At 45.6% G+C, this 25,413-nt stretch overlaps 1 protein-coding gene across 7 annotated transcripts in view; it reads left to right on the top strand.

The window, feature by feature from the left end:
* LOC147456664 (protein TRIGALACTOSYLDIACYLGLYCEROL 2, chloroplastic-like) overlaps window positions 1-25,413 on the top strand; it is a 54,428-nt gene that overhangs the window by 20,835 nt on the left and 8,180 nt on the right. For all 7 annotated transcript variants that reach the window (XR_015188470.1, XR_015188469.1, XM_086515092.1 and 4 more), the window contains exons 2-3: window positions 19-348; window positions 461-576. Coding sequence is in view for 5 of the 7 variants with exons in the window: in XM_086515092.1 (XP_086371218.1) it covers window positions 19-348; window positions 461-576 (446 nt within the window). In the remaining 2 variants the exon portion in view is untranslated. The remainder of the gene's footprint in view (window positions 1-18; window positions 349-460; window positions 577-25,413) is intronic.

Below are 25,413 nucleotides of genomic sequence, written 5' to 3'. Positions count from 1 at the left end.
ATATGTTTGGCTTTGCAGGTCATGGACTCAACATCATACATTCCTCGCAATGCACTAGTTGAGGTTAATCAGTCTGGGCTTGTGGGTGAAACTATAATCGACATCACACCTGTAAGCCCTGTTCCACGACCATCCGTTGGACCATTGGACCCTGGTTGTCCTTCTGAAGGCCTTATTGTATGCGATAAGGAAAGAGTAAAAGGACAACAAGGGGTAAGCATGGATGATCTCATGCGCTTGTGTGGGAAAATGGCCAAGAATACCAAAGAATCTGATGTCAGGGACTTTATAAAAACTGCTGAACATTTAGGAGATGTTGTTGGCAGCTCAAAGCTGCTGCTTGAGAAGGTATGCCTCAGTTTACAAAAGCTCTTTAAGGAAAATTGTTATGTTTCTGTGAGAAAATCATGCTGAATATGTTTTTCCTGCCGAATAATTTTGTGTTTGGTGTTTACTATAGCTGGAGAATTTTGCAGAGAATGTTGAGCCTGTTGTGAAGGATCTACAGGATCGCAGACTTTTCAATAGTTTAACTGAGCTACTCAAGCAGGCATCCGCAACCGTGCACAACTTGAGGTAATGGTGAAATTTGGCTGCCAACTTTAAGTTTGATTTCTGCAAATGAATAAAGACAAACTTATCTGAGTGCATAGACAAGTTTCTATTTTAAATATGGACTTCGCTGTCCCCACTCCCTTTCAAGATAATGTAGAGAAAATTAGTTCAAAGTCGTGCATGTCTTTTAGTGGTCTGCAGACCATGGTATATTTTTTCCTTAAAAAAAGAAAAAAGGAGCTGTATTCTGGTACACACAGACCTCGAGCATCACCCGGAGGAAGTACAGGGCTATAAGAACTTGCAGTGTGTGGAAATCAAAGGAATGAAGAGAGGAGAGCAGATATAGGAGACAAACAAAGAGAGCGATGGCAAGATGATCCAAAATATGTTGGAAGCCATAAAGCTTCAGTGGTTGTATCAAGATAAGCTTGATACTCAGCTTCGATAGAAGAAGTGGTAATTGTGTTTTGCTTTTGACATTTCCATGATATAAGACCACCAAAGACAAAGCAATAACCAGTAATGGATTTCCTTGTGTCAACACCAACCCAATCAGTATCGCAGTATCCAACAAGAATATCACCTCCATAATAATGAATAACATAGTCAATAGTGCCACGAATATATTGAAGTACTTAATGAGCTCCTTGTCAATGAGAGAGAGAAAGAAACAAGAAATGTTTATTAATGTCTCTCAAAGGCCAAGGTGGCCCATGAGACAATCAAGGTAAGACATCTCCTCATAAAAGGTACAAATATGAAATCATCATCCGAATTAATGAAAAAACTCCTCATGGGCATAAGCTTTGTGAGTCCAACTCATTCCAATATCTTCATCAGTGTGTGCCTTGAGAGGGAGAGATACACCAGAAGACGTCGTGCATTGCTCTCGCGATGACATGCGATGATGGCTCAAATTTTCTGGTGGTGACGAAGTTGTGCATGTCATCCTTGTGGTTGTGGACGTCTCAATCTGCAAATAGCAATAGCCCTGTCCACTATCATCCTTCTGGTGGGGCGTCTCTTGCGTTGCAAATTTTGGGTAGGCAAGTGGACTCTGCTGGAACTTCTAGAGCTGCTGGAGTGACACCAAAAAAGTCTGTGAGGGTGTTGGTGGTCTAAGCTGTGCTGCTCTCTTATCTCAGAGATCGTACTTTTCTTTTGACAAATAAATGGAAGTCTTAGCAGTGAGTGGACTATGTTGAAGCCAAAGAAAGGACTTGAGAACATATGACACAGCATTCAAAACTCAACACTGCTATCCCTTCCTTTTCTATACCTAACAAAAATACATAAGAACCACAAGCTCCTCATCAATGAAGCCTTGACAGCTTGCTGCCTCTCCCCATCCCCTGCAGCCCCCGCCTCCGCCTCCGCCGCACCCCCCCCCTTCCTCGTGCTACTCCCCGTCTCCCCCCTTCGTGTTTCGCGTTCCCCCACCCCTGATACGCGGCTTCCTTATCCTTTAGCTCCCATCCCCCCTTCGCCCTCGCAAGTTGTTTGTGGCTGTTTTCAGCCCGCTGGTGGCCTACATTGATGCCTCCGTCCCCTTCTTTGTAGAAGACACAAAATGGCGGCCCCTACTCCATCTCAGAGGGACTCTACTAAAGCCCCCTCGTTCGACACCACGGAGCTGACTCTTCGGCTCTCTTTCGCCATAAGAGCAAGCGACCTTGATGGCCGAGGCAGAACGACTCCAAGCCACCTCAGTCATTTGCAAGATTGTTGGCACACGGCCTAGCAGAGGTGAGGTTTGGGAGTTGCTCCAAGCCCGACTCCTCACCGAAGTGGGCAAGATCATGGACATGCAGATTCTCGGGAGGGGCTATTACCAGATAGAGTTTGAGTCTCAAGAGATGGCAGTCAAAGTGATATTGATGAGCCCGCTAGGTATCTAGGCAGCTCGAGCTTACTTCAGAGTGGCACCACGGCTTCAACCCGACTTTAGATGTGCTTGAGCAGGAAACAAATCTTCCTATCTCAGTCTGCTTCCTAGGCCTGAGGCATGAATATCTTCCTTTACTTTCTGGGATTGATTGGGACGGTCTTGGAGACCCCGCTCACTTCAGCATTAGTTGTGGCCAAGGCGGCAAGGTTACCCATTGTGCAGGTTCTTGTTCGAGACACACATACACTCCCGAAGGTGGTTTTACTGCCTTGGGTGAGTGGTGGTTGGATCAGATAGAGTGTCGAGTATTTGGACCTCCCGAGCGAGTGTTTTCATTTGCAAACAGATGGGCCATCTTGCCAGGGCCTGTCCATGCAAGAGAGCTCGACCAACTCCACAGCCTTAGGCCGCTAGGGCTGGCCCTCCACGGAGTTCCGAGGTCCCTCAAGCCAGGGTTCCAGAGACCCCCAGAGATCCAGCTTCAGCAGCCACAGATAGCAGATCGAGGAGGGATGACACCAGGTCTGTGGCCGCCATCGACTAGGCAAGGCACCTCGCCTGGGTGGTTGTCATACTGTTCCTCGACAGGAGTGGGTTTCTACGTGAAACCGCTTCGGACCTCTCCAGCAGGACTGCACAGTCCCCCTCCACCTCTTGTGTGTAGGAGGACCCGCCCATCTCTTCCATCCCCCCACCCCCCCACCCCCCCTTCCCCCAGCCTTCTCTTGCCCACCGCCACCTCCCCAAGCTTTCCCACACTTGACATCCCCCTTCCCCCAATCCCCCCTTCACCACCAGTCTCACCCTCATCACCATCAGCCTCCCCTTGCTCTCCTTCAACCGATGGATCGGAGTGCATCCCTGCTGCACGCTGCTCCTTGGGTAGCTCTTTTGTTGCGAGTAAGCTAGACCGGGAGAGGAAACCCTTCCTTCGACCTTCCCTCTTGGTTGAGACCTCGGCCTTTGGGGCTATTCTAGGGGGTCCTCTCCAATTTCGGCATTAGCAAACGGTGGAACCTCTTCAGCTACGCCTTCACTCATTTTCTTGGCGACCCCCATGCTGACTTAGAGGTGGCTTGCTTTCGGGTTCATGTCCAGTTTCTTGCGGCACGTGGTACAGATGCTCTAGACTCTGCAGTGGGATACTCTTTTCCACTTTGTGGTTGGGATCAACAAGATTGGACCTTGAATTCGACACTTGGTTGGTTGTAGACTCAGGTCCTTAAGCTCTCCTATCACACAAGGGACCTTGGGATCACTAATTTGGTACAGACCTTATGGCCGCTGGCCAAGTTCACAGTGACATTGCCCAATGCCACAGGGTGCAGACACATTATTGTTCACTTTTTTGTAGATGGGCAGAGGATGTGGCTCAGAGGATTAGGCAATCATCTTGGGCCTTTGTGGGGCATGTCGTTTGTCTCGGGGCTGTTCGGATACGGATTACTCCCCATCCAAACCGGCCTTGAAGAGTGCTCGCTTGGGTGCTGCAACAACATCGGTTTCTCTCACTGACCCTATGAGGATTGTCTCATGGAATATCTAGGGCCTTGGAGGCCCACAGTTTGTGTGCCATCGGGGTCAGTTTAGACAAGAGCTTCAGAGATGCCTTGTGGGTGGACCTATTGATACTCTTATGCCACAGGAGCATCATTTGTGTGAGAGCCGCATTCATTGTTGTGGACATGTTTTGTGAGGCCGCTATAAGACATTTTGGTCAGTTGCCTTTGGAAATGGCACTCAGGGAGGTGTATGTATGACTATTGTGGGCTCATGGCAGCAGGCCATTGTGGGCAAAGGTATTATTGTGCAATGGGTCACCATGCAAGTTCAAGGTAGCCTTGTGGGCTTCTTGAACATTTGTGCGCCCAATCATACGAGTCCACGGGCTGAGTTTTGGTCACATATTGTGCGGTCCTTGCCTCATGGAGAGCAGTGTGCATTGGGGGGACTTCAACATGCTGTAGTGTCTTGCTATGCATCCCAGAGAGGATTTTACTGGATACAGAGCTCAGAGAGCAAGTTGTGGCGCTTTGGACAGAGTGTTTGGATACGCAGGGGGACCCTGTTGCTAGAGCAGCCATTGGCCTTGTGGAGCTTAGACGTTTCTTCCTCCAGCTTGCTTGGCTGCGACCAGGGAGGAGGAGAAGCGACTCCAACGGGGCATTGCCTCCTTACATCGGATGCAAGAGCGCCACCCAGGCAACCCTTAAAGGGGGAGTAGATGCAGCAGGCTCGGCAGGAGCTGATGACCATGGAGGAGCGGTGTCACGAGTTTACCTTTCACCGTCAGGCTTCTCAGTGGACTCAGGTGGGCGATAAGAGTTACTCGTGAGTTTTTTGAGATTTCTGGTCCTCACCATGTGCACATCAGTGTTGGTCAGTTGAGGAGGTCCTATGGGTCTGTTGCTACACATCCCGAGGATATGCGCGCAGGACTACTATTGTGAGTTGCTTTCAGTCGAGCGTCGAGATGTATGCAGAGAGCAAGTGTGGACATAGATGCCTTGTTTAGTCATTGAGGAGATGCGCCAGAGCCTTGAGAGCCCGCTCTAGCGAGAGGAGCTACTAGAGGCCCTCAAAGAACTTCCTAGGGGTAGTTGCCTAGGGGATGATGGTTTGACTCCCAGCTTCTTCTTGGAGTATTGGGAGGTGCTTGGTCGAGACCGTTGTAGTGCTTATCAGCACATTCTGCACACTGGGGAGATGCCAGACAACATGAGTGAGGGATTGATCTATCTTATCTCCAAGGAGGGAGGCTCCTTGGACGAGATTCGATAGTGGTGACCCATCACCATTCTCAACTCAACCTACAAAATCTTAGCAAAGGCTCCGAGTTTGATAATTTAGCTGCTCCTTGAGAGCATCATACATAAGACACAGACAGGCTTTGTCAAGGAGCACAACATCCTTGACAACATTTTTACCTTTTGCGAGGCGACTGTCCTTGCACGTCTCCGAGGAGAGGATCTTGTGGTACTCCTCCTCGACTTTGAGAAGGCGTATGAGTTGACTAGGGTTTCATTGAGGGCACTATGTTGTCAGATGCATGGATTAGGGGAGTGTCAGCTCTCTAGAGGTGTGCGCACAGTTAGGTGTTGTTGGTAGGGGGAAGAGGGGAACGCCTCATGCTCACACGATCAGTTCGATAGGGCTGCCCTCTTGCCCCTTTTGTGTTTCTCTTCTATGCTGAGGCGATGAGCAGGTTCTTGACCTCACAGGAGGTTGGTTTGCATGGTCTGCAGCTGCCTATTCAGGGAGAGGAGCTTTTTGACGTTGAGTTTGCTGATGACTCAAGACATTATTTTGGTGGGCGGGGAGGCCAACTTGCACAAATGTGAGCAAGCTCTTGAGGTATTCTGTTGCACGTCGGGAGCACTTATAAGTAGTGGAAGACAGTGGCTTTTTAGGTTGGTAGTGCTCCCATGCACGATTGGTCGCTTGGAGAGGGCTTTAGGTGGATTCCTCCAAGGACACCAATATGCTACTTGAGCTGGTAGGTTGGTTTGGATTTGTCTCAGGAGCAACAAATTGCTCCCCTCCTCCTTTCCATTAGGAGGAAACTGCTCCACTAGAGTCCGGCATGGCTTTCTCTTGCTGACAGGGTTGTGGTGGCCAACAAGGTGTTGTTGGCTACTATGTGGTACATCACATCTTGCTGGATTTTCTCGAGCTCTTGCATCGGCCAGCTAGATAGGTTGATTAGGAACTTCTTGTCGTTAGAACGAGACACAGTTGGCTCGGGCCAAGGTCTCCTGGCAGGTCATCACTTTATCTTGCTCTCAGGGAGGGTTGGGGATCATCGACCCAGCACGGCAGAGTAGAGCCCTCCTTGGAAAGCTTGTGGCTAGAGGACTTCTTCCAAGGGAGGATCCCTGGAAGGAGTTGTTGCTACACGGATTCGGGCCCGGCGATTTTCACATTGATGTGCAGAGTTGGCCTGAGCAGGAGATGGGAGGACCGCTTTGCTGCAAGCCCGCGGAGCAGCTGCGGGGTGGCCTTGAGCAGCACCAATCCACATGCATTGAGGAGCGTTTGAGGAAGCCACTTGTTTGGAACCCGATGGTTAGCAAACAGCGAGGCCACATGGTTGGTAGTAGACCTCATGTCTCTTGGGGTCCCATGGAAGAGGGTCGAGCCCGTTTTCTTGGGGACTGGCTTGTAAAAATTTTATGCCAAATATTGTTTCTTGAAAAGATGTTATTTTCTGCATTTTAAAATGTCGGTAATTCTCCTTGTATAATCTGTTGGTGATCTAAGACTTTGGAGACTGTCTTTTTCCGATTATATGTCATTTATTTGGGCTTTGGGTTGTATAGGATATAGTTATCCATTTTGGCTTATATTCTCACTGAAACCGGCCCGTAGGGCGATAGACTTTGGCTTTCACCCGAAATTCTTTACTTTACTTTAGGTTTTCACACACAGAGAGAACTTTGCAAAGGTAACCTGCGATGGGAATTAACACTTAAAGCACACACACGGCTCGGAAGCTAGAATGCCCCGAGCAGACGTCGACAACCTGTAGGCCCCAAAATTGGCGCCCCTTTCGGTATTTCTTTATTCTTTAAGAGGGTAAATCACAAAGAAGAGTCCTGGGAACTCTTTACCTGTATCCAGCTAGATACCACCTGTTCTGGCAAAATTTCGGAAGCATAACAACCTCAAAACTTGCCCGAAACCAATTCCCTTGCTGGAACTCACTTCCACTGATATAAACCCTCTGTTTTCTGCCCAAAAACAGTAAATACAGCATGCTGTATTTACTGGTTTTTGCCCTGTTTTCAGCCCTAAACAGTCCTTGAACTGTCCTCTAACTGTGGGGCACTGTTCCCAATGATTTTGGCATCCATATGGCTGAAAAACAGTCCAAATTCAGCGCATAACCAGCGCTGAAAACGCACCTATACCGTGAGGTTATCACCCTCACCGGTGTGCTTTTGGAGCAATAGTTAGCTACTCTTGTTCCTGCTCAGAGAGGCTCTTGCTTCCGCAAAAGCGCACATGACCACACAGCTGTACATGAGTCAAATGAAGAGCCCTCTTGAGGGGCATCACATTACTGCACGTAGGGAAGAGAGAGAGCAGTGTAAGGTGTGCAAGACATAACTTCTTGCACTACACTGTACATGAGAGGGAAAAAGCGTGCAGTCAATAGCTCTTAACATGTGGAAAAAACTTGCAAATGAGCTCTCCAAGCTAGAAATTCAGGGCTACCTCTTGCTGCGTGAGGAAAGTTCATGAAAATGTGCCACTTGGCATGTTTACAAGCAATTTCCCGTTTCGGGGTTGCCGCTTAAAAATCTCCTGACTGGTTGCCCAGTTGACTTTGCAATAGAGTTCTAAAATGTTCCACTTGTCATTCCGGAGGTAATGACGCCAACAGATTTCATGGTCCAAAATAGTAGTTCCCTAAATTTTGGGGGATGCCTCCGTTGGACTCCCACTGGTCATCTGACCATCTATCCCCACTGGGGCCGCATCCTAAAATGCAATGTAGCCCAGCTGTCGGGTACTTTCCTTTGGTGACCCCACCTTGGCATTGTGCCTTTATTGAGTTCACTTCCTAGTACCCACCAACTTGCAAGTGCGATGGGGGGACCTACATGATCTTGAACTGAGCTTAGACATCCTTTTACCATACGAGTTCCAGTGCCGACCAACTTCCCGTCTGCGGGTGAAACTACCGTTCACATTGGACATACAATGTCCGACCATTTGTAATTTCAAAAAGAGGGTCTCAAAAATTAAACAAAAATCATTGGAAAGAAACCAACAACTAAGGTTAGCAATTGCCACGTCCTCGTGACATAGTTAATAGTTGTCACGTTCTCGTGACATACCCCCCTCTTGAAATCGCAAACGTCCTCGATTGCATACCATAAATACATGCCATTGATGATCTTGTGTTGTTAGCACTCTTTTATCATCCCATGTATCTGCAAGAAAGGTCGTAACACATAGATACAAATGACTTAATGAGACCTTCATACTTTTGTCATTTTGATCTATTACACTGTATTCATATGTACATTTGATATGCTAGCTCTATCATTACCCCTCCTTTGCACATGTTGGGTTGGGGCATAAGTAGGTTGTAACCCAAAGGCTTCAAGGTAAAGCTGCAATACATTTGGTGACTTTGACAGTTCATACTCTTCCATAGGAAACAACCGTTCCTTGCCCTTCATCTTCTTTAACCTTGCCTTCTCAAACTTTAACAGAACCCAATCACTAGGTGATAACAACAATTTACAACGGTGACGATCAGCATCCTTTTTCTGCTTTGCCCGAGTCTTCTCCAAGGCAACTTTAATTTTCTTGTACATTTCATCCATGTCTCAACGTATCAATCTGCCTCAAAGATCTTGTCCTTTGTATGCAAAATGGGAGGAACCGCCACCTTCAACAATCTCAAAAGGTGCCTTGCCAGTGACGAATGCACCGTATTGTTGTACGCATACTCAAGCATAGGCAAATACTGTTGCCACTTGCCCTTATCGTCTGACACAGCATTTTAGTAGATCCAAGATAGTAGAATTAGCCTCTTCTGACTGTCCATCAGCTTGTGGATGAAACGAAGACGAGAACTTGAGCGTAGTGCCCATGTTCTCAAACAATCCTCTCTAAAGCAAAGTTGTCATGCGAGGATCATGATCACTGACAATCGATTGTGGCATACCATGGTACTTGAACACATTGTACATGAATAAACGTGCCATCTGATCAGATTTTATCTTCTTCCTAACAGGGATAAAATGGGCCTCCTTACTGAACCTGCAAATAATGATCCATATACCATCATTTCTTGTTGGCGTTTTTGGAAGATCAAAGATAAAGTCCATAGCAATGCTTTCCCTTGGCTTATTTGGAATGGGCAGCGGTTGTAACAACCCTGGTGGCTTTTGCCTGTCAAACTTGACCTTTTGGCAAATCACGCATGCTCGCACAAAGGCATCCACATTTCTCCTCGAAGTAGGCCAATAGAACAATGTCTACCGCTTTAACTGTTGCATCAATACCGCGATGCCCTGCATACGGTAGGACACGACTTTCTACCATGACCTTATGTCGCAATGGCCTAGTGACACAAAGTCTGCCATGCATCATCGTAAAATCATCTCTGAGGAGGTAGTAGCATACTGTTCCTTCATGCATCAAGCTCATGATGATAAGGAATTGGCACAGCTGAAATTTTTAGTACCTAGTTGTACACCCATTATTGGGCACTGACGACGTTAGTGGGGATGTCGTGGTATTTAGTCAATACTATGCATGATGGAGTTGATGGTCATATTGTCTTGTACTTTCCTTTAAGGGTGAATCTGGGCTTATCTTGGATTCACCTAAGTATATATATAGAAAGAATGTTTGCCCATCGCATATGCTTTTCGGATAGCTTTGACTGTGTCAAGAATTATCGCAAGGTCTGATGGTCTGTTTGGACAACAAAATCAGCACCTAAGAGGTAGTGCTTCGAACTAGAAAGCGCATGAATCATGGCCAAGAGATCTTTCTCATAGACTTGCATTGTCTTCTCTGGCCCTTGCAAAATTCGGCTTAGCTACTACCCGTCCATCTTGCATTAGCACTGCTCCGATGCTACTGCCACACGCGTCACATTGGACCACAATGACTTTCTGAGATCTGACAAAACAATTACTGGATCTGAAGTCAACTTTTCCTTTTAAGAGATTAAAGGCTGAAAACTCTTTTTGTGTCACGTGACACATCCAACCCCATGTGTCCGTGGACAAGCTATAGCATGACCAGGGTTCTGTTCAGTCAAGTCAGTCTAATAGAAAGTAATCTGGCACCTTTGTGAGTCTGTTCGCAAACCGTGCATGTCCAGACACTTAGAGTAGATGCCTATCCTCTGGTTGCACACAACATTATCATCAGATTTCCATCAGAACCCATCAAGAGCATTTTTATAGTGCATAAACCTATTTTCTCTATTTTTGACATTTTTCACTTATTATTTTTAAATGACTTTTGTTGGAAACTAGGTAGGGCAATTTTGCTAAGTTTGTATATATAGAAACCTAGCGCTAGCACTTTCTGGCAGAAGAGGCAGCAAGAGCACTTGCTCAACAGGCACCTTCTCAGGAGAACTCCCCACAGCAACCTAGCGTTTTTGGAGCAAGAAGACTTGGCGTTTTTCTTCAACAACAATTTAGCGTTTTCAGCAAGTGAAACCGGCCCGTGGGGCGGTAGGCGTTGGCTTTCACCCGAAATTCTATTTTTAGATACACACAGAGAGAACGTGCAAAGGAAACCTATGACGGGAATTAACACTTAAGCACACACACGGCTCGGAAGCTAGAATGCTCCGAGCAGACTCCGACAACCTGTAGGCCCCAAAATTGGCGCCCCTTTCGGTATTTCTTTATTCTTTAACAGAGGGAATAAAACCTGTGATCTCCTACGATCTGCCCCGCATAATCGAGGCTGAGAAACACCTGTTCTGGCCCGATTTCGGCAGCATAACTTTACTAGGACGCTTCACAGTCAGTATCCCCACGCAATAGATGACTTTCCCGACGCATACAGACACTTTGCAAAACATGGCGAGAATCTGCAGCACATTGAATTCTCTGTTTTCTGCCCCAAAAATGCGCCAGATCACCTCTACATCGGCCCCCTCACGTCCTCGAACCTCCTGGGGGTATTAGGACCGTTTAGGGCCGAAACCCTAAACCTGCAAAAATATACAGCAGGCTGTAATTTCCTGTTTTGGGCTCCATTTCGCGTGCCGGTCGCATCTGTAGTAAGACCTCGAGCTCCCACACCAATAGGGCTACTTGCCCTTTGAATCGGACGAGATTTCTCATGTGAAACCTCTCCGAATTCACCTGTACCTGTGGGGGATTAGCCACTAGCTAACCCAGTACCAGTGCAAGAGGCTCTTGCCTCGGCAATTGCGCATGAACCCACACAACTGTACATCAGTTAAATGAAAAGCCCTCTTGTGGGGCATCACATAAGTGCACGTAAGGGAGAGAGAGAGTAGTGTGTAGCGTGCAGGGCATCACTCCTGGCACCACACTGTACATAGAGGGAAAGGAAGCACTCCATAGCTCTTAACCTGTGGCAGTTTGCATAATGAGGCCGCTCCCAGCTTAAATTTCAGCGCTACCTCTTCCTTTGTGAGGCAAGTGCATAGAAATGTGCCACTTGGGGCATTTACAAGCATTTTCCCGTTTTGGGTTTGCCGCCTAAAAATCTCCCTATTTGGTTGCTCGGTTGACTTCGCGGCAGAGTTGTAAAATGTTTCCCTAGTCATACCGGAGGTAATGACGCGAACACATTTCACGGTCCAAAATAGCAGTTCCCTAAATTTTAGGAGATGCTTCCGTTGGGCTCCCACTGGTCTTCTGACCATCTATCCTCATTGGGACCGCATCCAAAAGTGCAATGTGGCCCAATTGTCGGATATTTTCTATTGGTAGTCCCACCTTGACTTTATGCCTTTATTGAGTTCACTTCCTAGTATCCACCAACTTGCTAAGTGCGACGGGGGGACCTATATGATCTTGCTCTGAGCCTAGACATCCTCTTACTATAGGAATTCCAGTGTCGACCACTTTCCATCTGCGGGTGAAACTACTGTTCACATTGGCCATACAATGTTCGACCGTTTGCTACTTCAAAAAGAGGGTCTCAAAAATAAAACAAAAATCATTGGAAAGAAACCAACAACTAAGGTTAGCAATTGCCACGTCCTCGTGACATAGTTAACAGTTGCCACGTCCTCGTGACAGCAAGACAGACCAGCCTTGGCGTTTTTGCATTGGCAATAGCTTGGCGACAACAAGAAGTAGCAGATCCCCTAGCGTTAGCAGATTTCCCCGCAAGATCATTTTCAGCCCTAGTGTTTTTGCATCTGCAAGACACCTCAGCTTTTTTGCAGATCTTCGCGACGGAATCAGCCCTAGACTCTCCGTTTTCAGTTTTCAGTAGTCAGTACCCGCAGTAGAACCCCCGAACCTCGTAGATCTCACCTTCCTGTAGCAGATCCTCGCCGCACGGTCAGATCCATCGAAGTTTGCAGCTTCAGTCCGGAAGACGCAGATTTCAGCATCTGCGTTTTCAGCGCGTCGTCGTCGCATCGTCGCCATCGACATCGTCACCGACATAGAGTCAGAATTCAGCAGATAAAGAATTGCAGATTTCAGCCCTTGACGTTTTCAGATTTCATCCTGTCTCGTCGCCGTCCTCATCGTTGTCGACATTGCCGGCAAGTCCAAGCATTGTAGAGATTTGTGCAATCATAAGTAGACCGCTCTCGCCATAGAGATTGGGGCCTTCGGAGGAGGGTTTGACAACATTCTGGTGTCGTATTCTTCTCTCTCTATCTCTCAGTCTCAGCACCTTCACGCATAGTGTCTATTCACTTTGTTTGTGATCACTTGCACTCTCTCATTAAAGAACAGAAGGCTCTCCCTTCCCTAAGAAAAAGGAACCTTGAGCACAGCTCGGAGCACTCATCTTGAGCAAAGTTCAACATTCACTTCCGCTGCACCTTACATTGGTATTAGAGCTTTGGCAGTGTTCTGTATCATTCAAGGAAAGAACCACAAGAACCACATAATTTTTTTTGCTTGTTGTGGTCGCACGTAACCCAAGATCTTTTGGGCATGTCGATTCCTAATCTTGTTTTTGAAGAGTGACAAGAAACCCAAGAAAGAAGGGCTTGTCCAGCCTCCCCTTGTGCCTCTTTTCACTCATTGAGAGCGGACCATGCACTTAGCGGCGGCCAATTGACGTGAGGTGGAAAAAAGCAACCTTGATGTGAGTGCAAGGCCGCCAAGGGGTGTGCCCGCGGAAAAGAGCAGAACTCGGGTGAAGAGAAGATCCTTCTCTAACATAGATTGCAAGCGAAAGAAGAACCGCAAGAACCTCAAGAACCGCAAGAACCGCAAGAACCTCTAGACCCTCAAAAACCCCAAGACCCAAGACCCCCAAGAATCCAAGTTCCTCGTGAACTTAAGAACCCACAAGAACCCACAAGAACCCACGACTTCAGTTAATGGTCATCACTCGAAGCGGAATGGATACTTCGCTTGGAGGTGTTGAGCATGGGAATGGCGAAGAAGAGTTTTCCTCACCAGGAGGTTTTTCTGACCCTTCCCCATCTACGCCAAGGATTACACTAACTCCTATTGAGGCTTTCGACACGATGATGATGGATAGGAAGTTAGAATGCGAAGCGAAGAATGCAGAAAGAAAAGCAGAAATCCAACGTGACCACGAAGATAGAATGGCAGCCATAGAGCATGAGCACAACGAAAGGAAAGCCGCCTTGTTCTGATTTTTTTCTCAAGTGCAGGCACAGATGCAAGAGATTCGGGAAAAGGAGACTCTCTCAGTCTCTTCTTCTCCAAAGCATGACACACAAGATTTGCATGATGATAAGCATGAAGAATTGCATGACAATGACAAGCATGATGATTTGCATGATCAAGATGTGATTACTCACAAGCATGATGATTTGTAGGAAAAAGATGTGATTACTCACAAGAATGATGATTTGCACGAAAAAGATGTGATTGTTCACAAGGATGATGGTTTAGTTGATGCTTTTTTTGGTGAAGCTAACCTCATTGCAGATTCGATCAATCAAGAAGAACCGATCTTGGCTTTCGAGTCAAGGTCCAAAGAACCCCCTCATCAAGAACCGAAAAGAACCGATCTTGCTCTTGAGTCAAGGTTCAAAGAACCCTCACAGGAAGTACTATGTGTTCGAATGATTAGTTAGCACGCATTGTTCGAGTGTTTCATTCGTGATCGTTTCCTGTATTTTAGTCAGCGTCTATATGTGATTCCTTTTCCTAGACATGCCATATTGTTTGTTGAGCACGTTTCACTCATGAATGAGCACGGAGGTATTCGGATTTCTCATGAAAAGCTGAAAAGTATGCATTTAAGGAAGTCACATTCCATGTCTCTTCCGTGGCATGACACAGTTGTAGAAAGAGAACAAGAAAGATTGATCATCAAGTATCGGCATTTCCATTGTGATTTGCCGTAGTTGATTGATTTAGATCAGCAAGTCAAGATTCAACACCATTGTTTGTGTGTGTTTGATGAACGGTTTGACACTCTGTCACTTTGTTCATCTACATTGCATGCATAGTCTTTTAGGAAGACTAGATTTTTTCCAGTCACTTTACATGGAATGGGTATGTTCATGTTTTTGTGTTGGAAGTGGTTTCAGGAATTTTCAGCCTCGGAGATTCTTGAAGAAGGTAGACGCATGACTATAGACAAAGTGGAAGCATTGAAGATGACTTTGTGTCGCTTTTGGCACGGCCCAAAGAAGAAGACTTTGCGGACCTTTATGAAGTTCAAGTATCACACGACCCACACATCAGAGTGCGTCGGCGAAGAGTCCTTTCCAAGATTCTGGATGTTATTGGCGATCTCCCTCGACGCCATAGAGTTCGGTACCAGTATCTCACTCTGAAAAGGAGGGGATGTCACGTGACACATCCAACCCTATGTGTCCGTGGACAAGCTACAGCATGACCAGTGTTCAATTCAGTCAAGTCAGTCTAGAATAGGAAGTGATCTGGCACCTTTGTGAGTCTGTTCGCATACCGTGCATGTCTAGACACTTAGAGTAGATGCCTATTCTCTGGTTGCACACAGCATGATCATTAGATTTCCATCAGATCCCATCAGGAGCATTTTTACTGTGCATAAACCTATTTTCCCTATTTTTGACATTTTTTACTTAATATTTTTAAGTGACTTTTGATGGAAACTAGGTAGGGAAATTTTGCCAAGTTTGTATATATAGAAACCTAGCGCTAGCACTTTCTGGCAGAAGAGGCAGCAGGAGCACTTGCAGGCACCTTCTCAGCAGAACTCCCCACAGCAACCTAGCGTTTTTGGAGCAGGAAGACTTGGCGTTTTTCTTCAACAACAACCTAGCATTTTCAGCAAGACAGACCAACCTTGGCGTTTTTGCATTGGCAACAGCCTGGCGACAGCAAGAAGCAGCAGATCCCCTAGCATTGGCAGATTTCCCCGCAAGATCATTTTCAGCCCTAGCGTTTTTGCATCTGCAAGACACCTCACCGTTTTTGCAGATCTTCGTGACAAAATCAGCCCTAGACTCAGCGTTTTCAGTTTTCAGCAGTCAGTACCCGCAGTAGAACCCCCGAACCTTGCAGATCTCATCGAAGTTTGTAGTTTCAGCTTGGAAAACGCAGGTCCTCGCCGCACGATCAGATCCATCGAAGTTTGCAGTTTCAGCTTGGAAAACACAGATTTCAGCATCTGCATTTTCAGCGCGTCGTCGTCGCATCGTCGCCATCGACATCGTCACTGACATAGAGTCAGAATTCAGCAGATAAAGATTTGCTGATTTCAGCCCTTAGCGTTTTCAGATTTCAGCCTGTCTCGTCGTCGTCCTCATCATCGTCGACATCGTCGGCAAGTCCAAGCATTGTAGAGATTTGTGCAATCATAAGTAGACCGCTCTCGCCATGGAGAGTGGGGCCTTCGGAGGAGGTTTTGACAACATTCTGGTGTCGTATTCTTCTCTCTCTATCTCTCAGTCTTAGCACCTTCATGCACAGTGTCTATTCACTTTGTTTGTGATCACTTGCACTCTCTCATTAAAGAACGGAATGCTCGCCCTTCCCTAAGAAAAAGGAACCTTCAGCACAGTTCGGAGCACTCATCTTGAGCAAAGTTCAACATTCACTTCCGCTGCACCTACATTTTGGGTCCGTTTGAAAGTGACCTCTTTCTTTTGCAAAGCGTGAAGAGGTGATGCTATCTCTGCAAAATTCCTGATAAACCTTCTGTAGTAGGAACACAATCCCAAGAAGCTTCTGACATCGTGCACAGTCTTCAAGTCTGGCCATGTCTTAATAGCTTCGACCTTTGCGGGATCCATTCTGACACCATCCTTTGACACTATGTGGCCAAGAAAGTGGATCTCTTCCAAGAAGAATTCACTTGTCTTAGGATTGACAAGTAACCTGTGACTGCGTAGCTCTTCGAACATATAGTCAAGTGACGCCTATGCTCCTCTTCATTCTTCGAATAGACTATCATGTCATCGAAGAGTGTCCCAACAAACTGTTGATGCAAGCAAAAAATTTGGTCCATTATCTTGTTGAACGTGGCAGAAGGATTTGTTAGACCAAACAGAATCACTAAGAACTCATAAAGACCAAATGTTGTTCTAAACGCAATCTTGTGCACATCCTGTGGCCTTATACGAATCTGATGGTACCCTCAAAAATCTGATGGTACCCTCTCTTAAGGTCTATCTTGCTGAAAATTGCAACACCCTCTAAGCGATCGAGAATATCATCAATCCTTGGAATAGGAAACCTATTCTTAATGGTATTCTTATTCAACGTACGGTAATCAATACACATGCACCATGAGCCATCCTTTTTCTGTACTAGGAGCACTGGGGAGCAAAAGGGTGAAGAACTAGGGTGGATCAGCCCCTTCTCTAATGACTCCTCAACCTGGCCCATAATCTCTTTCTGCTGCAGCGCGCTAACCCTGTAGGGAGGTCTATTTGGTGGGCTACACCTTGGCACCAAATCTATCCGATGGTCCTCAGGTCTCTCTGGCGGTAATTGCGACGGTAATGAATCAGCAAAACAGTCACTGAACTCTCGCAAAAATGCTAACCTTTCTTTATCTAACAAAGGTAAATTTGACTGACAATTATCTTAGACATCACGTGCAAAAATCAAGTACGCAGAAAGATGATTCTTTATTATAGAAGTGATAGCCGAAGCAGATACAATAGGGAGAGACTCCCCTTTGAGCTTTACATCCAAAACATGAGTCCTATGCTGAAGGGTGATCGTCTTGCCGAAGGTATCCAACACACCATGTACTCTGAACATCCACGAAATTCCAAGTAGTGCATCACACTAATATAAAATTCTTATGTGTCTACATATAACTGAAGAATTGTTTTGTATTTTTTAATGATTTCTCCAAGCTTGGTACCTAATTCACAAAACATCATGTGGGTCTCTTGGATAGACTTATGGTGAGAACTTGAACGAGTAAGATTAGACAAAGGTGCATCCAATTTACTGCCACGCAAAGTATGCACCAATCATTTTGGCATACCTCTGGCCTGCTCTGTTCGCGGTCAAGCCAAACAGACGTCCTTCGAGTCGATCCCTTCTTCCCTAAGCCTAAAATTTTGATGTATTCTCATTCTTTTTTTGGAAGCCTTGTAATTATTTTGATAATCTTTGATTAAAAGGTGGACAAGCCGTGAGAAGCTAGTATAAAGTCTGTAATGAGTCCGAGTCCTGTATGGTCGGCCACTGGCCGAGAGAGCCCTAGGTATAAAGTCTAAGTTGTAAAGTGGGAAAACACACTTATCATATGGTGGCCGCTTAATAAATTATGGCCAGTTAATAAAGTCCGGCGCGGGTGTACTTGGCATCGTAAAAAAAAAAAGAAGACCAGCAAAAGAAGGCAATGCTTCAGCCAACGATTCAGCAGTCCAGCGCTTCAGCCCAGCGAATTGCGCAAAGGGACATGGCTCTCTGCGAAGAGGTGGCTTTTCACACGAAGGGGCAGCCAGCGATTGGGTGCAGCCAGCAGCGTTGCAAAAATTTAGCCCAGCAAAGCATACGCCAAGGGTGCGAGCACGAAGGGGTACGCCATCGGGAAGGGGCACGAACACAAAAGGTTCAATTCAGCCCTTCGGGTTGTGTGGGGAAGGGTGCTGCGAAGGGACACATCGCCTTGGGAAAGGGTGCAAGCAAGGGAGAGTTGGGTGGCCTACTGCCGGGTCAATGCTCTTTCGCATGAAAGGGTACACGGAGTTCTCCGGGTTCGCCGCGCACACACATCTTTGTTCTGTCTTTACTTATAGAATTGGAACAGAAAAAATTTCAAGTTACCTCATGCTTGTATGCACATGCGTACCACCTTTCTTTTGCTTCCATGCAACTCCAGGAAGGGAGGGAGAGGGTAGCGGCGAGGGTGAGAGGCTCACATCCTTTGGGTCCCGAGAACCATAAGGATTCTAGTTGCTAATCCTTCATTAATTACTTAAACTCATGATTAAGACTTAAGAAACTTGAACTGTACTCAGAAACAAGACTTAGAAGACTTTGTGTTGATTGATTGAATGACTGCTTGAAACTGAGTACAATAGGCTCCTTATATAGGAGACGAAGAGACACAAATGAAAAGACACGTCTCATGGTGAGGAGACGCGACTTTAGACGTAAAGACACATCCTTTCGGCGAAGAGCTACAACCATTTGGCGAAGAGTGGCACCCGTAGAGCGAAGGGGTGTGACCAATCGTTGAAGGAGTGTGGCTTTTGGCGAAGAGGCACGTCTCTTGAGCGAAGGGTCGTGACCATCTAAGCGTAGGGGTCCTCCTTGGCATGGCACTTCGCGTATCTGCAACTAGGAGTAGATGTAATACTGTAACATAGTCACAATTGTGACATCTCCGGTTCTTTATTTGGCTCAAATTTTTTTACAGAGTTTAGCGACGAGTTTGCATCAGCTTCTCCCGACTATTTACCTCACACCTCGCCGGCTTCCCCTCGTTATTCCCTTTGAGAAGTAGCCATGCTGACATCACAGGATGGAAGTCAAGCAGAGGACAACTTGGCTGTTCTCAAGGAATAGATGGGCGTACTTACGGCCAGCCTCACGTCCATTTCCATTCTCTTGGACTAGATGCAGATGCAGACCTCTTCTCAGCGTCACCACACTACTTTGCGGACTCCACATGCAGCTTCTACATCACCTTCTTCATAAGCCTCTGCAGACAACAACGAAGACCCAAATCCGATAGCCGAGGTAGTTAATCATGAACTACAATTACTTCATAAAATCTTTAGTGCTGCTCAGAAAAAGAAACTTGATGTTAATTTGCCGGAGCCCTATAATGGTCGCCACGACAAACGCGTGCTGGACCAATGGCTGTTTAAGATGGAAGTTTATTTGTCCAATACGGATTTGGCCGAGAGCAAAAAGGTTGCACTAGCAAGTTCTCTACTGAAGGACACCTGTGGCTTTCCTTTGGTGGCAACGACGGGTTGCAGATAATAAACACACCCTTCATGGGATAAATTCAGGCGCGCAATTCGCAAGGCCTTTGAGCCTGTCAACGTGGATTCTCATGCCCGGTCTTCTCTCCGCCACCTGAACCAAATTGGTTCCTTGGTTGCGTATATCACAAAGTTCCAAAGGTTGACTCTAGAGATAGAGACCCTCAACCCTTTTGATAAACTCCACAGTTTTGTCGATGGGCTTGAACCCACCTGAAGGATGATGTGCACAAATACGACCCGACGACACTGGATGAAGCCATTGCCTATGTGGAACGCCTTGGTGATAATCGGCGTACTCAACGGAATTTTCCTCTTGGAAACCGATTCTCCAATAGTGCTCGTCCTTTCCAACGTGATCGCAGAGGACGCTATACTCAACAGCAACGTTCATCTCAAAGCTCTTACCAATCTTCTGGACAGCCCTTCTCCGGACAACAACCCTTCCGACCCCGTTTTTCTGGCCAAGCATCAATCTTCCAAGCAGGATTCTCTTCCAATGGTAATCGGAATGGAGGCAGATTTCGGCCAGATCACTGTCGAAATGGCCGCCGAGATTTTCGGCCCAATCCCTCTGCCGGACAAGGAACCTCTTCATTGGCTCCCTCCACCTCTCAGTCCAATCGCACAGGATTGTGCACAATATGTGGTGGTTCACACAGGTGGTATGAATGTTTCAAAGCGTCCAAACCCTTCCAACATTCGATTATGGAGTCATGCCCAGATGCAGAACACTGTCCACCTCCTGTACTGGACAAAGGCAAACAGGCTATTCGTGCGATTCGGGTTTCCAAAGTGGTCAGGGCATTGATGCTGAATGCACACAATCGAACCTCAGTTCCTATTGATCTGTCCAACCAGGTTCTCAGTCTTCTTGGTTTTATTGGTCAACATCGAATCAGTGTGCTAGTGGATAGTGGATATTCTACAAATTTCGTGAGCACTTCATTAGTAAGCAAGCTTTGCTTACCAACACAACAGAGTTTGGAAGCTTTTCAAGTCGAACTTGCAGATGGATCATTTTTGGAGTGCAGCAGGAAACTTCAGCAGTTACAGTTTTAGATTCAGGATTACCAGGATCAATTAAATTTCTCAGTAATGCCCTTGTCACACTACGACACAATTCTTGGTTAATCTTGGTTGTACTAGTATGACCCTGTTATTAGCTTCAAAGATCATTCCATTCGGCTGTATCATGATCATCGAGAAGTGGAACTCCGTGGTCTTTTTAATGCAAAGCCTATCACATTGGTCTCAGCTTTACAAGTTAAACGTTTGGTCCGCAAGCGTGATTGTGCAACGGCCTTGGTTATGTTGCGCGAAAAAGCAGTTGAAAATGAAGAAAAGTCAGAATCCTCACCATCACCCATTGCTTATTTGCAACAGCCCTTCTTTCAACCATTCTTGAACTTATTTCCTGATGAGCTTCCAACTACACAGCCTCCTCGACGTCCCATGGATCATGCCATTGATTTAATCCCAGGACAATCTCCACCAATTCGAGCTTCTTATCGAGTTTCGTATTCGGAATCTCAAGAAATATAGAGTTTCGTATTCGGAATCTCAAGAAATATAGAGTTTCGTATTCGGAATCTCAAGAAATATAGCGGCAGTTGGAAGATTTATTGGATAAGGGTCACATTCGTTCCAACAAAAGTCCTTTTGGAGCCCTAGTTTTATTGGTCAAGAAGAAAGATGGTTCTATGCGACTTTGTATTGATTATCGTGCTCTCAATAAGCTGACAATAAAAAACAAGTTCCCTTTGTCTCTCATTGACGAACTCTTTGATCAGTTATTGGGTTCAAAGGTATTTTCAAAGATTGATCTAAAGTCGGGCTATCACCAGATTCGCATTCGAATTCGAATTGGCGATGAGTGCAAAACAACAAAATATGGCCATTATGAATTTCTAGTCATGCCTTTTGGGTTAACCAATGCCCCAGCTACCTTCATGACTTTGATGAATGAGATCTTTGGCCCTCATTTGGATAAATTTGTGATCGTGTACCTCGACGACATCCTTGTCTTCAGCAAAACCATGGCAGATCACAGAGAACACTTGCAGATTGTTTTTGAGATATTACGTACAAATGTGCTGTACATTAACAAGAAAAAGAGCGAATTCTTCAAGGATCACGTGGAGTATCTTGGACATGTGATCTCGGCTACAGGGATTACAGTGGACCCCATGAAGATCGAGGTCATTGTAGATTGGCCTTTACCTCTCATTATTTCAAATGTGTGTTCTTTCTTGGGACTTGCCAATTTTTATTACACCAAAGTTCACAAGTGTTCGGATATTGCTTCTCCTTTGACGGAATTGACAAAGAAGGATAAGCTACATTGGACTCTTGAAGCAGACAAGTCGTTCACTGATCTTAAACATGATTTGACGACGACACCGGTCTTAGCAATAACAGATCCTACTCAACCATTTGATGTGATGACAGATGTTTCTGATCAAGCGTCAGGTGCAGACCTTTTGTAGAATGATCGCGTCATAGCTTTTGACATTCGGAACTTTTCAGCAATTCAGATGCGATATCCAGTATATGACAAGGAAGTTTTGGCTATCGTGCATGCTTATCGCACTTGGAAACATTACCTTCTTGGCGCAGATTCAGTGGTGCAAATAGATCATCAGTGTTTGACGTATATTTTCACTCAACCTATGATGAATCCTCGTCAAAGAAGATGGGTTGAATTTTTGGCAAATTCCCACATGGTAATTCAGTACGTGCTTGGTTTACAAAATGTGGTTGCAGATGCTTTGAGCCGCATGCCTCGAGCAACAAATTATGCCATAAGTGACCTGCAAATGGAAATCCCACCTGTTTCAAGAATGAATACTTAATAGATCGTGATTTTGGAGATGCGTTTTGAGCTCTCAATTCATCTTACCCAACTCCTGCAGAAATGAACATGTTCGTAGCATATACAATAGTGGATGAGTTATTGTATTACATGGATCGTATTTGTGTACCTCACAATACACAATTAAGGAAGATTTTGATACAAGAACATCATGACGTTCTTTTTGCTGCACATCCTAGAGTCAATAAAACATATCGGCTTTTGTCAACAATGTATTTTTGGCCACAAATGCAAGCAGATGTGATAAAGTTTGTAAAGGCTTGTCACTCATGTCAGATCATGAAAGCTTCTCAACAACTTCCTCAAGGTCTACTTCAACCTTTACTTGTACCAAAAGAAAGATGGGAAAGTATAAGCATGGATTTTATCACCACCTTGCCTTGCTCACCCAAAGGCAATGCTCAAATTCTAGTGGTGGTTGATCGGTTTTCCAAAATGGTGCATTTCATTCCTTGCAAGAAAATAGTTTCTGCCCTGGATGTTGCGACACTGTTTGTACAACATATTTTCAGATTGCATGGATTGCCAAAATCCATCATTTCAGACAGAGATCCGAAGTTCACCGGACATTTTTGGATTTCTCTTTCAAATCTCTTGGCACCAATCTCTTGTTCAGTTCACCTTACCATCCTCAAACAGATGGTCGAACAGAAAGAGTGAATCAAATTCTAGAAGAGATGCTTCGACATTACATTCAGACTCGTTTAGCATCTTGGGAGGATTACTTGCCCCTTGTGGAGTTGAGTTTGCTTATAACAAATCTCCTCATTCAGTGACTGGAATGACCCCATTTCAAGCAACATTTGAACACACTCCTCTTGTGCCTACGAACTTTGTCCTTTAACACAAAGTAGCGTTAGCAGATTAGTTGGTTCAAGAGATGCAAGATGTGCTTATACAGATTCGAGATAAACTAGTTCATGTTCAACAAAAATACCAGAAGCATGCCAATAAGCATCGTTGCTATGCAAGATTCAAAGAAGGAGATTTGGTTATACTGTATGTGGCACCCCATCGCTACAAAACAGTCAAATCAGTCTTTCCCAAGTTACGACCTCGCTTCTATGGACCTTTCAAGATCATCAAGAAAAATTCAGCTGTCAGTTGGAACTTCCACCTTCATGGAGAAAGATACATCCGACTTTTCACATTTCTTGGCTCAAACAGTATATTCAAGGAGATTCGCCTGTTGCAAACTTATCTACTTATGTAGGATTCAAAGAAGGAGATTTGGTTTTACTATATGTGGCACCCCATTGCTACAAAGTTACGACCTCGCTTTTATGGACCTTTCAAGATCATCAAGAAAAATTCAGCTGTCAGCTACAAGTTGGAACTTCCATCTTCACTAGGAAAGATACATCCGACTTTTCACATTTCCTGGCTCAAACAGTATATTCAAGGAGATTCGCCTGTCGTAAACTTATCTTCTTATGTACTAGAAATGGAAGATGAACATATTGTTCTGGTTCCAGAAAAGATTCTCAATGTTCGTCAGAAAGAAACAAGACGAAAGATTACAACTAAGTTTCTTGTTAAGTGGATAGACTTGGATGAGTCAGATCCTACTTGGCAAACAAATGAAGACATGCAACAATACCCTCATCTACTCTGACAAACGACATATTTTCATTTGGGTTTTATTTGAAGAGGGGGAATGTCACGATTGTGACTAATATACATCATATACATACACTCATAAATGTAGATAGGCGAAGTGCCAAGGAGGACCCCTACGCTTGGATGGTTACGATCCTTCGCCCAAAAGACATGCCTCTTCGCCAAAAGCCACACTCTTTCGACGACTGGTCACACCCCTTCGCTCTACGGGTTCGACTCTTCGCCCAATGGTTGCAGCTCTTCGGTGAAAGGATGTGTCTTTACGTCTAAAGTCATGTCTCTTCACCAAGAGACTTGCCTTTTTTCACTAGTGACTCTTCAATCCCTATAAAAGGAACTTTTTGTACTCAGTTTTCATACGAGTCTCTTGTCAGAGTTATCTTTCTAGTACTAGTCTTGTGCAAAAGTATAATAAATAAATATGAAGTAATATACAGTTCTTCACAGGCGCGTCTTGGCCATTGACATTTTGCGTCATCAGTGCCATATCTGGCTGTTGTCCAGAAAAACCAGCCATGCCAAAATTACCCTGTGGCACCCCAAATTGGCCTGGTTGCTCTGAAAACCCTGCTCCTGCTGCATGCTGATGCTACCATACATGGGGTTTAGCATCATGCCTTGCATACCCCCAAACAGTGTTCCTGGCATGGCTTCCAAGGGCATAACCAACCATACTCTGGAACACAGATCCACCCCCGAAATACCTAGGATGTACCGTGGTGGTGGAAAAACTTGATGCATTGCCTGGTAAACAGTTCCCTGTCCATTTAAGACAACATGTGGGTTCTGAAAGGTGGCGGGCTGAATTGGCAAAGCTTGTAGAATAGGCGTCCAAACCACCTGTTCAAGGACGTGAGGAACCTGTTTTGGAGCTCCCGACTCCGCAACACGTGAGTGCTCCCTATCCTGCTGGGATACATGAAGTACTTGGGTTTGAGCCTCAATAGGCTCTGCTCGCGGTGTAGGTTGCCTTGTTTGCTGTGGCACTGGTGGCGCTTGCAAGAACTCCATAAACCTTGGGTTCTGCACGAGTTGTGAAAACACATTCACTGTGGCAACTAACTGAGTCTTGAACGCATCATCCTCAAGTTGCCCAATCATAAAGCCTTGTACTGGAGGAACATTCACATTGGGAAAAGGTATTGACAGGGGTGGCCATGAACTCTCGCCAACCTCAAACACCATAGGAATTTCCTGCCTGTCGTGCGGAGAGGAACCCTCTTCCATAATGCCTTTCCCTTTGTCGGCCATAGTGTAATCCCGCGTTCCTATACTCTGTGTCTTTACCCAAAACAACCGAGGCTCACTTCTTGAGGAAAAACTGATTTAGTCTCGGTAATGGAAGCATGAAACCGTCCCGTAGGGCAGTAGACTTTGGCTTTCACCCGAAATTCT

The sequence above is a fragment of the Adiantum capillus-veneris genome, chromosome 6 (assembly GCF_014529385.1).
Source record: "Adiantum capillus-veneris isolate H3 chromosome 6, ASM1452938v2, whole genome shotgun sequence".
NCBI classification, from domain to species: Eukaryota; Viridiplantae; Streptophyta; class Polypodiopsida; order Polypodiales; family Pteridaceae; genus Adiantum; species Adiantum capillus-veneris.
This window is presented reverse-complemented; position numbering and strand designations above follow the sequence as displayed.